The following is a 12,488-nucleotide window of genomic DNA, read 5'->3' as shown; positions in this document are numbered from 1 at the left end:
CATGCACGGTGCATGCACGCTTTCTCTTTCTCTCCCAAATACATAAATAAAAACTTAAAAAAACAACAACAACAGAAGGAAGCACTAACACTGAGGCAGAGGGCCCGTCTTCCTCTATGAAGCTAGTTGGGCTTATCAGACAATGTCAGGCTTATGCTACAGGCTCGGGTGGTTACCACCCCAGCTTCTCCTTGTGGCGTTCCGTGAGATATTCTTGCCACCCCCCCACCCTCCGCAACCCCACCTTTTCTCTGCAAGGTATTCTTTAGTGAAGTAGAATCAGAATGCTGAAGACGAGAGCACCTATACAGGAGGAAAAAACCATCCAAACGGGGGAAAAATACTCGCCTCCTGCTATCTGTGTCGCTTCCAGACACGTGTCCTAGGTGGCCCCTCCGAGCAACCCCAGCCAAGCAATACTGACATCAGCCAAAGTTGGCCACGTATTAAAAGTACGGGCGCACGCCGCTAGCTAAGGTTGCCAGCAGCAGCATCTTCTTCGCCATTACAGAGACAAGAAAGAGAAGAGACTCAACAGGATTGCGTACACAGATGACTGAAGGAGGGAGCGGAGAAGAAGGCAGTACCCCCCCACCGCTTGCGAACTGACCCTGCCCCAGGCAGGACCACCAGTCTCGCTCTCAGATGAGAGATCTCAAAGGGAATCCGCAGACCCACCACCTTCCCTTCCTCCGGCAGTCCCTGGGCGGCCTCCTCAAGATGTCACAGCCCGACAGGGGAGAGAGAGGGTGGGGAGCACAGATCTCCCGGGGAGACTGCCAAGATGGAAAGCAAGCTGAAAAAAGCAAGTAGCAACAACACAGACAGTATGTTACCATGTGTTTTTCAGAAAACACAAAACAAAATTACATTTCCAGTTGTACATAGATACATATGTAAAAGCACTGAGCGATCCGGCTACGCGATGGTAGGGAAATTATCGGGGGAGCTACATACAGGAAGGTGGGGGTCGCTGCACAGGTAGCAGCACGACTGTAGATAAAAGTCACTCGAAATGTAAACATTACACACAAGAGGATGCACACACCGGTTCCAGTGGTGTGAAAACGCATTGCACGCGCGCACACAAGAGAAAGGAGCTCAAAACGAGGCAGAGCTCGGATTGCTGCAGAGCAGATTTAAAGCACGTTCGAGCAAGACAAGCAAATGAGGAAAGTGTCTACATTTCAGTATTTAAAAGACACAACATAGTTCATTTTCTTAAAGAAAAGAGAAAATATCTGGAAGGATACCCACTAAACTGATAACAACAGTCGGTCTGCGGACAGGACAGGAAGATGGAAGTGTCTTAGTCCATTCCGAGCTGCTATAAAAAATTACTCTAGGGGGCGCCTGGCTGGCTCAGTCCAGTCGGTGAAGCCTGCGACTCTTGATCTTGCGGTTTGCAGGTTCGAATCCCATGCTGGGTATAGAGATTACTTGAAGAAAATAAAATCTATTTAAAAAATTACTATAGGAGCGCCTGGGTGGCTCAGTCCATTAAGCATCTGCCTTCGGCTCAGGTCACGTTCCCGGAGTCCTGGGATCGAGCCCTGCATCGGGCTCCTGCTCGGCAAGGAGTCTGCTCCTCCCTCTCCCTCTGCCCCTCCTGCTCCATCTCTCAATTTCTCTCGCTCTCAAATACATAAATAAAATCTTTGGGAAAAATAAATAAATAACATTTTTTTAAATTTAAAAATTGCTATAGACTGTGTGGCTTATATACAACAGAAATGTATTTCTCACAATTCCGGAAGCTGGAAGGTCAATATCAAAGGGCTGGCATAATCGGTGTCTGGTTTCTTGTTCGCAGACAGCATCCCTGTGTCACCATGTGTCCTCACACGGCAGAAGGAACAGGGAGCTCTTGGGGACCTCTTTATAAGGGCACTAATCTCATCATAAGGACTCCACGCTCATGACTGGATCACCTCCAGAAGGCCCCACCTCCTAATGCCATCACACTGGGGGTTAGGATTTCACCATGTGAATTTGAGGGGGACACAGTCTATAGCAGGAAGGGACTTTCACATAACTTTTTTTTTTTTTTTTTTTTAGTTTTTATGATGAGATTTTTGTGTTGTGCCATTGTAATACTAATATGATTAAAAAGAAAGACAGGAGGCCTTGGGAACACACAACCCACTGTCCTTCCCAACCCTACCCTTCTACCCACCAGTAGAAAATCACTGCTTTAAACTCAAGGTAAAAGCCACCCACCTACTGCCATCCTTAACTTCATACAGAAGCAGAACTGCAAAGACTGCAAAAACGTCAATGTCTCCAAACAGCTGCTTACTATCCATTCTCTCCATAGGGCCTCCGCAGGGGAACCCTGGGCTCAGGCTGGCCCCAGTCACGTTCCCCATCAGCCCCCTCTTGGCAGCCATCTTCCTGAGGTCCAAAAGCTGGCACCTCCGTGCCTTAACCCCCTGCCTCTTCCCCTCTCCCATTAAGATACCATTTGGCAAAATCTCCATACATCTCTGTAAGCTCACTTCCCATTAACGGTTACTCCTGAGCCTTCTCTGCTTCATTCCCAGATAAAGAAATGAAAACAAATACCCAGTTCAGAGAGTGAGTCGATGTATCTGAGGTTAACAAAGCCACAACGGGTTCAACCTGACAGGCTGTTATGAGTAAAACCCTTTTCATGAGCAGTAGTTTGCTTCGCTCCAAAAGGGGGACAGATAAAGCTAAGAAGTTGAACGAACAGAAATAGAGTTGGGAGACCAGAGTTGGCGGTTAACCATCTCGTTCCCACAAACCCAAGGGTCTGGGTTCTCAAACTGGCTTCTAGCTGCCTGACAAGACTCCCTTCCCCGGGGGCACTCAATCAGTCGGATGACCACATGAACGCAAGATCAAAACCCATTAAGTCACACTCCACGGAGCACCTTCTACAGACCCGAGCTGCTGCCCCTTCTGGGTTGGGAAAGCACATTAAGAGTGAAACCTAGCGGAACCGCATGCTGTCTCACAGCGACGGTGGCCTGAGTTTGCGACTCTCAACAGCAACATCTGTATTCAGCGACTGTAGCCCTCATAAATAATTCTTATCTGTTTATAGACCTTCCAGAACAAATTCCCCTTCTCACATCAACGGCAAGAATTAATTTCTTTTCAAATGCCCTAGAACAGATGTTTACTGTCAGGCTGATCCTTCTGCCAATTAGCCTGGTTCTGGGCATTCATGGTTATTATGCCCTTTTTCAAGCCCCTTCAAATTCTCTCCCTGGACACGCAGCCACCACTCCCAAGCCATTCCTAATTTTCTGTGCAGTCTGTCCACGACTTTCCCCCGCGATCGTCTCCATATTCAAAGCATATATTAGAACAAACACCGAGCAGAAGGCTAACACAATGATGCCGCATGGCGCAGACTGGCCAGTGACTATTGACGCTGCCCAGAGAAAGTCCCCACACTCGGACAGCTGATCAAATACACCTGCCCCCATCGCCACCCCGGTACCAGTGAGCAGAGCCCCATCGTGAGTGCAAAGAGCCCTCCACGAGATAGTCTTAGAAGCCCAGTGGGGCCCAGGTGGGAAGGGCAGAATGAGACCCGGTGGGGGCTGTGAGGAGCCGCTGAGCCAGCCCCCTGGTCTGCTGTTCTGAGAGTTAAGGCCACAGGCTGCAAGATCTTCCTGCCAGGGCTAGTAGAATATATCCCGAGGGCAAGTTCACACATGACCAGGGTGGACCCGAGAGCAGAATACAGCCGCCCACACGGAGGACCTCTCAAAGTTCTTATCATGCAGAAATAATCAATGGCAAGGAAGCCAAGGGCCCAGGGGCCAGAAACTGACACTGACATTTAAGCTGCTGATGAAAAAACTGACACGGGGTCTTTCCTCCAAGACAGTGTCATGATTCTCCATCCAACCATCACATCCGGCTGTCTGGTCCAGAGGCTGGTCCTTCTGTGACACGAGGAATCCGTTTCTCATTGCCCCCAAGGACAAGTTCTCCCGAGAACCCTTCCTTTTCTTTCTCTGGTCAGGAATTTATGGCAGCAAAGAAGGCAGGTAGGCAGGGAAGAGAATGTCAGACCACCTCCTGGGCTAGGTGTCCAGCTGACTCCAGAGAGCCAGACTGGATCCTCGCTTGTCACAGTCCAACAGAAGAAATGACCCCCAACCCCATTCTCCCCTACAGCGTCCTTCTTGTGCCTCCTCCCTTTCTGGGTGAGCAGAGAATTCAAGCACCAGCCCAGATCTCACAGAGGACTTCTGCCTATCTCTAGGGCTGCTTGGGACACAGCATCGGGGAAGGCATAGGTTCCTGTCCTGGGTCCTTACGACACTGACCCTTCTCCACTGACAGAAGCATATGCACACCACCTGATTTTAGCCAAGAGCATTTGGTTACGATCTCACGGCCAGATTTCAGGCTGTGGCTCGTACCACGCTTCACACGTGAGCAAGTGAGTACATGCTCGCTCCCCACACCTAACCCACCAGCCCCATTTCAGCAAAAAAGCCTAAAATCTCTGGCTTGCCCCCAGTTCTAGTGCCTTTTTAGATTTTTAAATGTTTACTTTGCAGCCCCTCAAGGGAGTTAGCCTCAGGCTATAGGAAGGAAGACTGGAGCCAAGGGACACACAACCAGGCGACAGCAGGAGTGAACTCGAACTCAGGCTCTTGCTACCCAGTGTCCCCACCTCATCCTCCTGTTAAGAAGCCCTTGTCGATGTGACGCTGTCACTGGTCTTATGCTATAGTTGGGTGTGTCGTCATCTCCCTGATGACAGCGTAGGCTCCTTGAGGGTCAAGACCGTGATCATAATCACTCACTTCTCCCAGTTGCCAGGTCCGCTCGGAGACACAGTGCCACACAATACAACGTCAGCTGCACTCTCTATTTATAGGGAAATCTGACATTTAAAATCTGAACTTACCAAAATGTAACTAAGGGGATGATTAGTCATATTACCAAGAGCTTATTTTCTTTTAGGAAGAAAAGTCCCAATTCAAGGTACAATTCTTGGTAAAAGCCCTAAGTGGCTTGAAATATCTATTTCGATACCACTGGCTACTCAACATGCCATGAATGGGTACATCAAGTCTGAAGAGTGGTACTCACCAGGTGAGGCATCAGGAGGTCAGCCAGGTAGACAAAAGCAGCTCCGAGGGTAAAGCCAACGGCCACAGGGAAGAAGGCAAAGGCACCAAAGCCCCCAGAGGACGTGGCCATCTCAACGGCCGGGGCCAGGAGAGACCAATAGGAAGCTGCTAACATGACCTGCAAAACCACAGGGAACAAGCCATTAAACCAAGCACAACCCCAAAAGCCCTTCCAAGTGTCGACCTCAGTTGCTCTCTGTGGCCCAAAACGAACCCTACACAGGTGTTAGGCCTTTTATCTTCGGCATTTGGTACTCTCTCAAACCACAAAGCCACCACCAGAACGCCTGGGATGAATGCCATGGGAATTCAATATGGCGCAGGATGGAGGTGATCTTGGAGGGATGGAGTCCAGTTTGCTCTCATCTAGCTTCTAACTCAGTGGGTCTCAACCACTGGCAACTCTACCCTCCGGTACAGTTTGGCAATGGGTGGAGACATTTTTGGTTGCCACAGTAGACATGAGTCACACACATCTGTCTCCCTTCCATTTTTACCTGTCAGCTCCATGTCTGCTCTCTGGGGCACCAAAGAAGGTATCTTTCCTCTAGGATATGTGGCAGCCTTTGAAATATTTGAAGTCAACCGCTGACCAATGTCAGCTCAGTCTTGCCAACTTTGTTATCTCTAAAAGGAAAGCAGGGAACTAATATTTATTGATCACCTACTATGTCCAGGGAAATAGATCTTTGATAGCTTCTGTTATCACTGCCACAAAGCTGGGAGGCAGATGCTGTCTTCTGTTGCTATCCATAGATAAAGATATTGAATCAGAAGTGATAAGATAAGGTGGAGATCAGGTCGCCAATAAACGGCAGATCCACGGACCTGAGCAAGTAGGACCATAATCACCTGAATGAGGGCAGAACCATGAAAGGGAAGAGAAAAACGAAGTGGAACCCAATCTCATTGAGGTCAGCTGGATAGAATTTCTCCAGTGTTTACCGAATTAAAACGCTCACCCACGGCTGTTTACTCTTAAAGGTGCCGTGACACCTCCTTGGCGAGAGTACACCCACTACCCACCGTAACCATAGGACAGGCATCACTGACACGTAAAATGTTGAATGGGTTTCTTAAAATGCTTTAATTATGCCCTGCCTTGAAAAAAAAAAAATCTGCATCACCCGTCTCCAGAATAACATTTGCGGAGACAAAACCAGGTATTACGAAAGCAAAAATAAAGAACAAATCCATGCAAAAAGTAATTTCCCTTCTGCCAACCATCATCCACACACGGTCACTTGCTCTGGGCCCCATTCTCCCAGCAAAAGTCTTAGTGCCTCCCACGGAAAGATTGTATCTGCCTCAGAAACCCCAGAAAGGAAGAAAACGCCTCATCAGTTCAGTTCCATGAGACCACCCAAGGAAGCTTGTGGATTCATTCCCCGTGCCACAGCCTAACCCATCCCTTTCCCAGACTGTTGTCTCACCAGCTCTAGAATTCAACAGCCCTGGGGAGCTGCTATTCATGGTAAACTCTGCGCCAAGGAGGATCTGCACACAACCTGTCCAGCAACCTCTCTGTGTGCACGTTCCAGGGCCTTGCAAACAGCCCTATCAGCAGTGACGCTAACGCTACACCATCCAGGAAGGCTACTCATGTCATCCCCCAACCTCTCCCTGCATCCCATCCTCATTGATGCCACTGGGGGGCACGTCTTCAGCCTCAGCTCCCTGTCTACCTCTTCCACACAAAGTGGAATCTCTTTGGCCCAAGCCCCTTTCCATCCCTCTACATCCCTGGACGCCAACTTTTTCCTTGGCCCAGCAGACAGAGATACAAAATGTTGCCATGGACAAGTGACACGAGGTAGTGCAGAAGAGATGTGCCTCTCAACGGAGGGGCACCGGGACGCTTGAAAGAGAAGAGCATGCCGGATGATTCAGATGGGCCCCCCTCGAGAATCACCATTCTCTATCCTTCCAGTGAAATCGAGGACCCAACTGGATTTCCTTCATTTCTTTTCCTCACCGGATACCCTGCCTCCCACATAAACTAGAAAAATGACCAAAGAACAACCATGAAATAGAACCGGGTTGCCTGTCTGAAGTGAAAACAGGGCCCAAAGAAAAGCTATTTAGAGGGCATATGGGGGAGACCAAGTAATGACCTCCCTCCAAAGACAGCCACATCCTGATCCCCAAAACCCGTGACTATGTCCCCCTTACGTGGCAAAAGGAACTCTGCGCTTGTGATTAAATTAAGGACCTCGAAATGGGGAGCTTATCCTGGATGATCTGGGCAGAGCCAAAGTGATCCCAGGGTTCTTAGGAGAAGACAAGAAGAGTCAGAGAGAAGATGTGATGACAAGAGCAGAGGTCACAGTTAGTAAGGGACTGGAAGATGCTGTTGGGCTGGCTTGAAGACTAAGGAAAGTTCATGAACCAAGAAATAGAGGCGGCCTCCAGAAAGTGGAAAAAGCAAGGGAATGGACTGTCCCCTAGAACCTCCAGAAGGAACGCAGCCTGGCCAACACCTCGACTGTAACCCAGGTAAGACAACTTTGGACTTCTGAACCCCAGGCTTTCAGATAGCGTATGTGCGTCCTTTCGAGCCACTAATTTTGTGGTATTTTCTTACGGTGGCAACAAGAAACTGATACAGCATCTGAAGGCATGCGTCACTTTTTTTAAAAGCAGTCACAGGTTCACAGCAAAACAGAGCAGGAAGTACAGAGAAGTCCCTGCCCCACACGTGCACGAACTCGCAGTATGGGCAGCCCACACCTCGGTGGCATGTTTGTTACAATACACAGACACACCATTATCCTCCGAAGTCCACGGTTTACATTAGAGCTCAGGCTTGCTGCTGTACGTCCCACGGGCTTGTATGAACACATAAGGATGGGTACCCGCCATTACAGCATCATCATGGGGTGGTTTCACGGCCCTACAAATCCTGGGTGCTCTGCCTATTCATCCCCCCCCACCCTTGGCAACCACTGATTTCTTTACAGTCTCCACAGTCTTTTGCCTTTTCCAGAATGTCATACAGTTGGAAGCACACGGTCTGTAGCCTTTTCAGATTAGCTTCTTTCACTCAGTGATACGCTTTTAAGGTTCCCCCATGTCTTTCTGTGGCTTGGATAGCTCATTTCTTTTTAGCCCTGAATAATACTCCATTGTCTGCATGGCCCACAGTGTGTTTATTCATTCACCTACGGAAGGACATCTTGGTTGCTTTCAAGTTTTGGCAATTATGAATAATGAATAAGGCTGCTCTCGGCATCTGCGTGCAGGTTTCTGTGGAGACATAACTCTTCAGTTCATTCGGGTAAATACCAAGGAGTACAATTGCCGGATTGTAGGGTAAGCCTGATTTAATAATTTACCTCCACATAGGTGGCCGGCCTGAAACTCTCAACACTGGCAAAGCTCCTTTAAATGTTAAGCATTTTTAATCTGGATGACATTAACTAGCTGTATAGTAGCAGAAGTTGTGCATCTGATTAACTCCGATTTACTCCTACGGAGCAGGGCCTGGAGGGGAGAAGCTCCCAAGGAGAAGGTGGTCAGAAGTAGGCCCAAGACTTCAGGTAATGAGCTCCACAGGGAGGTCCTTGCCAGCCAGTCCCTTTCGGACCCCAGATGACAGATACCGAGAGCCCTCCGACTGCTGCAACGTGGTTTATAAAGGCAAAAGCCAGTCAAGCAGCACCAGCCCTGAAGATAGCAGACAGAAGCATGAGGAGCAGACAACGAGCACCTTCCTCTTCCCACCTTTGTCTAGAAAAGGGATGTATAATCAGGTTTTAGGGCACATGGCAGGGGCCTCACTCTTCCCCCAAAGCCCTTTTCTTGCCTTTTTCTTGCCCAGAATAAAACGTGAAGCCCAATCCATCAAATGCACTGTGGGAAGGCTTGGGGGAAGCCCATCCTCCAAGCCAGATGTTGCTAAGAGCAAAGCAGCCCAAAGTTTTACCAAATAATCAAAGCAGCTCAAGGGAGCAGGCATTTCAGTAACAATGACAATTCCTGCGAAAAGAGCTAAGGAGGAAATACAGTTTTTTTTAAAAAAGGACCTAATGTCTCACTTCCGCCTGGCTGGTTTAATAGGCTTACCGCAGGGCCCAGAAACCTGAAGATGGAACAGAGTGACTGTCAGACAAGCTGTGTCTACTCCTCACTTCCCATGACCAAGGGTGATCCAAGAGAGACCCTGGCTCTCCTCTTGACACACCGCCCAGGGCATCTCAGCCCCATGACTGACCCCAACGTCCATCCCTACAGAGGGGCGAATGCAAGAATGGATGACCTGAGTTAATTTTTTAAAAAGGGATGTTGATCTTGTTCGTAGTTGACAAGATGGGAACAGCCCAAATGTCCAACAACAGGTGAATGGAGACACAAAATATTCTCCTCGATGGAGTACTTCTCAGCCATGAAAAGGAGTGGAGCGCTGCGTACAGACTACAACATAAGGGAGCCTCAAAAACATTAATTATATGCTAAGTGGAAGAAGCCAGACACAAAAGGTCACATAGAATTAGACTGCAATTAAAGAAGATACGGTGTGTATATATATATATATATATATATATATACACACACACACAATGGAATATTACTCAGCCACCAAAAAATGAAATCTTACCATTTGCAATGACATGGATGAAACTAGAGAGTATTATGCTAAGTGAAATAAGTTAGAGAAAGACAATTATCATATGATTTCACTCATATGTGGAAATTAAGAAACAGAACAGATGAACGTAGGGGAAGGGAGGGAAAAATAAAATAAGATGAAACTAGAGAGGGAGGCAAACCATAAGAGACTGTTAACTATAGAGAGCAAACTGAGGGTTGCTGGAGGGGAGGTGGGTGGGGGGATGGGGTGACTGGGGGATGGGCATTAAGGAGGGCACGTGACGTAATGAGCACTGGGTGTTACAGGCAACGGATGAATCACTGAACTCTACCTCTGAAACCAATAATACACTATATGTTAATTAACTGAATTAAAATAAAATGAAATTTAAAAAACAAAAGATTAAAAAATAAAAAATAAATTAAATAAAAAATAAATTAAAAAAATAAAAAATAAATATTTACATTACGATACATCCATTTACACAAAGTATCCAGAACAAGCCAATCCTAGACACAAAACAGACTAGTGATTGACGGGATGGTGGGAGCCCAGAATGGGGGAGCAACTGTCTAACGGGTACAGGGCCCTCCTTGTGATGAAAATATCTGGAACTAGACAGAGGTGATGGTCACACAACACTGTGAATGTACTAAATGTCTCTGAACTGTACACTATAAAACGGTGACTGTTACGTGGATTTTATCTCACTTAAAAAAAAAAAAAATGAAAGTTGAGCTAGCCCTAACCATTAGAAGCCTATCTTGCCCGACTGCACCCCACTGCAAGCTGAACCCTCCAGCCCCGCCCCCCCCATCCCTTGGCCCAAGCACTTCTATCTGCAAAAATGCCAGTACACCAAGACCTACCTCTCATGCCTTTTCTTCCAAGCATCCGAAACGCATTACCACACACTCATACATAAATAATGGATGGGGAAACTCAGGATTTAGAATCAGGTTCAAATTTGCACCTTGGCTCTGCCACTTACTAGTTAGGTAGCCCCAAGCGAATAACCTAAGCTCTCTGCAGCTCAGTTCTGAGCAAACCACACGTAGGGGCAAAGCTTACTGTATGAAGATTGTCTTAAAAATGATATGGGGCAATGCATATACCACACCGACTAGTTCCTGGCGGGAAGTTAAGGGTCAGGTTGGTGTTGCTGGATTCTTCCCTGAGCTTGCCTGTACTCAGCATGCTCCTGCCATCGGCCCCATCTTGCTCCCTCCCCCTCCTCCAGGGTGGCCCCTTTCCAACACACTGGATTCGTTATTTGTGTCCATATTCTCCCGGAGACTAGGACGAGGGCCTTGCTATGAGCATCTTTGTATCCTGGCACTACAGGTCTGAGTAGCCCTGGACAGAGCAGGTCTCCAATATTGGGTACCTAAATGAATTCTCTGTTATCCCTGCTAATGATGGGGAGCAACGGGGGCGGAGAAATCAAAAGAAGGCATAATCAGGAAGTGATTCAGCACTCGTTTTTTTAGTCTACTACCTAAATTTTAAAGTGATTTTACCTTCCAAATTAAGTACTATGCAGGCTCATACCCAAATGCCTTCACTCCTTTGACAAACACTAGATGAGTCATTGTTTAACATAGCAGAGTTTTTCTTAGGTGTGGAAAGAAAGTGGTATAGAATTTGCAGAGCATCACGGAAAATCTGTTGCATAGCGTCTGCTGATAGAGTTGAAAGGGGTTTCAGGAGGCTGCCCAGTCCAAATGCTTCATTTAACAGGTGGGAAAACTGAGACCCGAAGGGATCCAGTGGCTTTTCTCAAAGCCCCAGAGCCAGCTGAAGTCATCCAAAGCTAACTGCTTCAGCCCCACATCAAGTTCGTACCATCCTTCCCCCCTCCACTGACCCGGAGTCTTTTAAGAAATTCTAAGAGCTACAGAGTGAAGACAAAAGTTGAAGTTAGTGCCTCCCTTATCACCAAGCAAAGCATCCCACAGCCACAGCCTGGGATGAATCAGCTTTAGCAATCATCAAATGTAACCTTGATCCCATGGACTTTCCCCACCACTGGGATATAAGCTGCTTCAAGAAAACCCAGCACTAGGAAATATTTGGCAACTCATCAACAGGAGAAATGATCTTGTTAAACATTTTTCTCTGCAGCATTCGTTACAAACCGAATTAAACCTTAAAAACCCAAACCCATAGCCCATGACTGCCTTAAAGGTAGGGAAACAAGCAGTTCTGTAACTCCAAAGATAATGTCCCCTTAGCAGCATGGCTAAAGCTGGCAGTTTTAAAACAAAGTCTACGTATATTATGCTCTCAGTGTAGGGCTCTGAATGAAAGGCACACCTTCCTCTCTTGCAGACCACACTTTAAAACAAGAACACTCTAAATGCAACATGTATCCTGGGTTGGATGCTGGGAACAGCAGAAGGACAACAGTGGGAAAAAATGGAGAAATCCAACTAGCATCTGGGGCTGAGGGAACAGCGATGTACCAATGTTAATTTCTTGGCTTTGACAAATGTGCTGTGGTTATGTAACACGGTTAGGGGAAATGGGTAAGAATATGCAGAAATGCCCTGGGCTGTTTTTGAAACTTTTCTCAAAATCTAAAATACTTCCAAACAAAGATTTTATTAAAAATTAATAGTAACAGTTACCAGGGCCTGAGAGAAGATTGAGGGGGATCACGACAGCTGAGGAACATGAACTGTGAGAGCAAAGTCTAGAAGGCAAGAGGACCCACGGTTTGCTTTGTGGGATCAGCAGAGGGACTGGGTGGGGCGGCACTACTTGTGATA

At 47.4% G+C, this 12,488-nt stretch overlaps 1 protein-coding gene across 8 annotated transcripts in view; it reads right to left on the bottom strand.

Moving 5' to 3' along the window:
- SLC39A11 (solute carrier family 39 member 11) overlaps nucleotides 1–12,488 on the bottom strand; it is a 582,750-nt gene that overhangs the window by 459,026 nt on the left and 111,236 nt on the right. For all 8 annotated transcript variants that reach the window (XR_005837336.1, XM_008693699.2, XM_008693696.2 and 5 more), the window contains one exon: nucleotides 5,086–5,244. Coding sequence is in view for 7 of the 8 variants with exons in the window: in XM_008693699.2 (XP_008691921.1) it covers nucleotides 5,086–5,244 (159 nt within the window). In the remaining variant the exon portion in view is untranslated. The remainder of the gene's footprint in view (nucleotides 1–5,085; nucleotides 5,245–12,488) is intronic.

Source organism: Ursus maritimus, unplaced genomic scaffold (assembly GCF_017311325.1).
Source record: "Ursus maritimus isolate PB19 unplaced genomic scaffold, ASM1731132v1 scaffold_24, whole genome shotgun sequence".
Lineage (NCBI taxonomy): Eukaryota > Metazoa > Chordata > Mammalia > Carnivora > Ursidae > Ursus > Ursus maritimus.
This window is presented reverse-complemented; position numbering and strand designations above follow the sequence as displayed.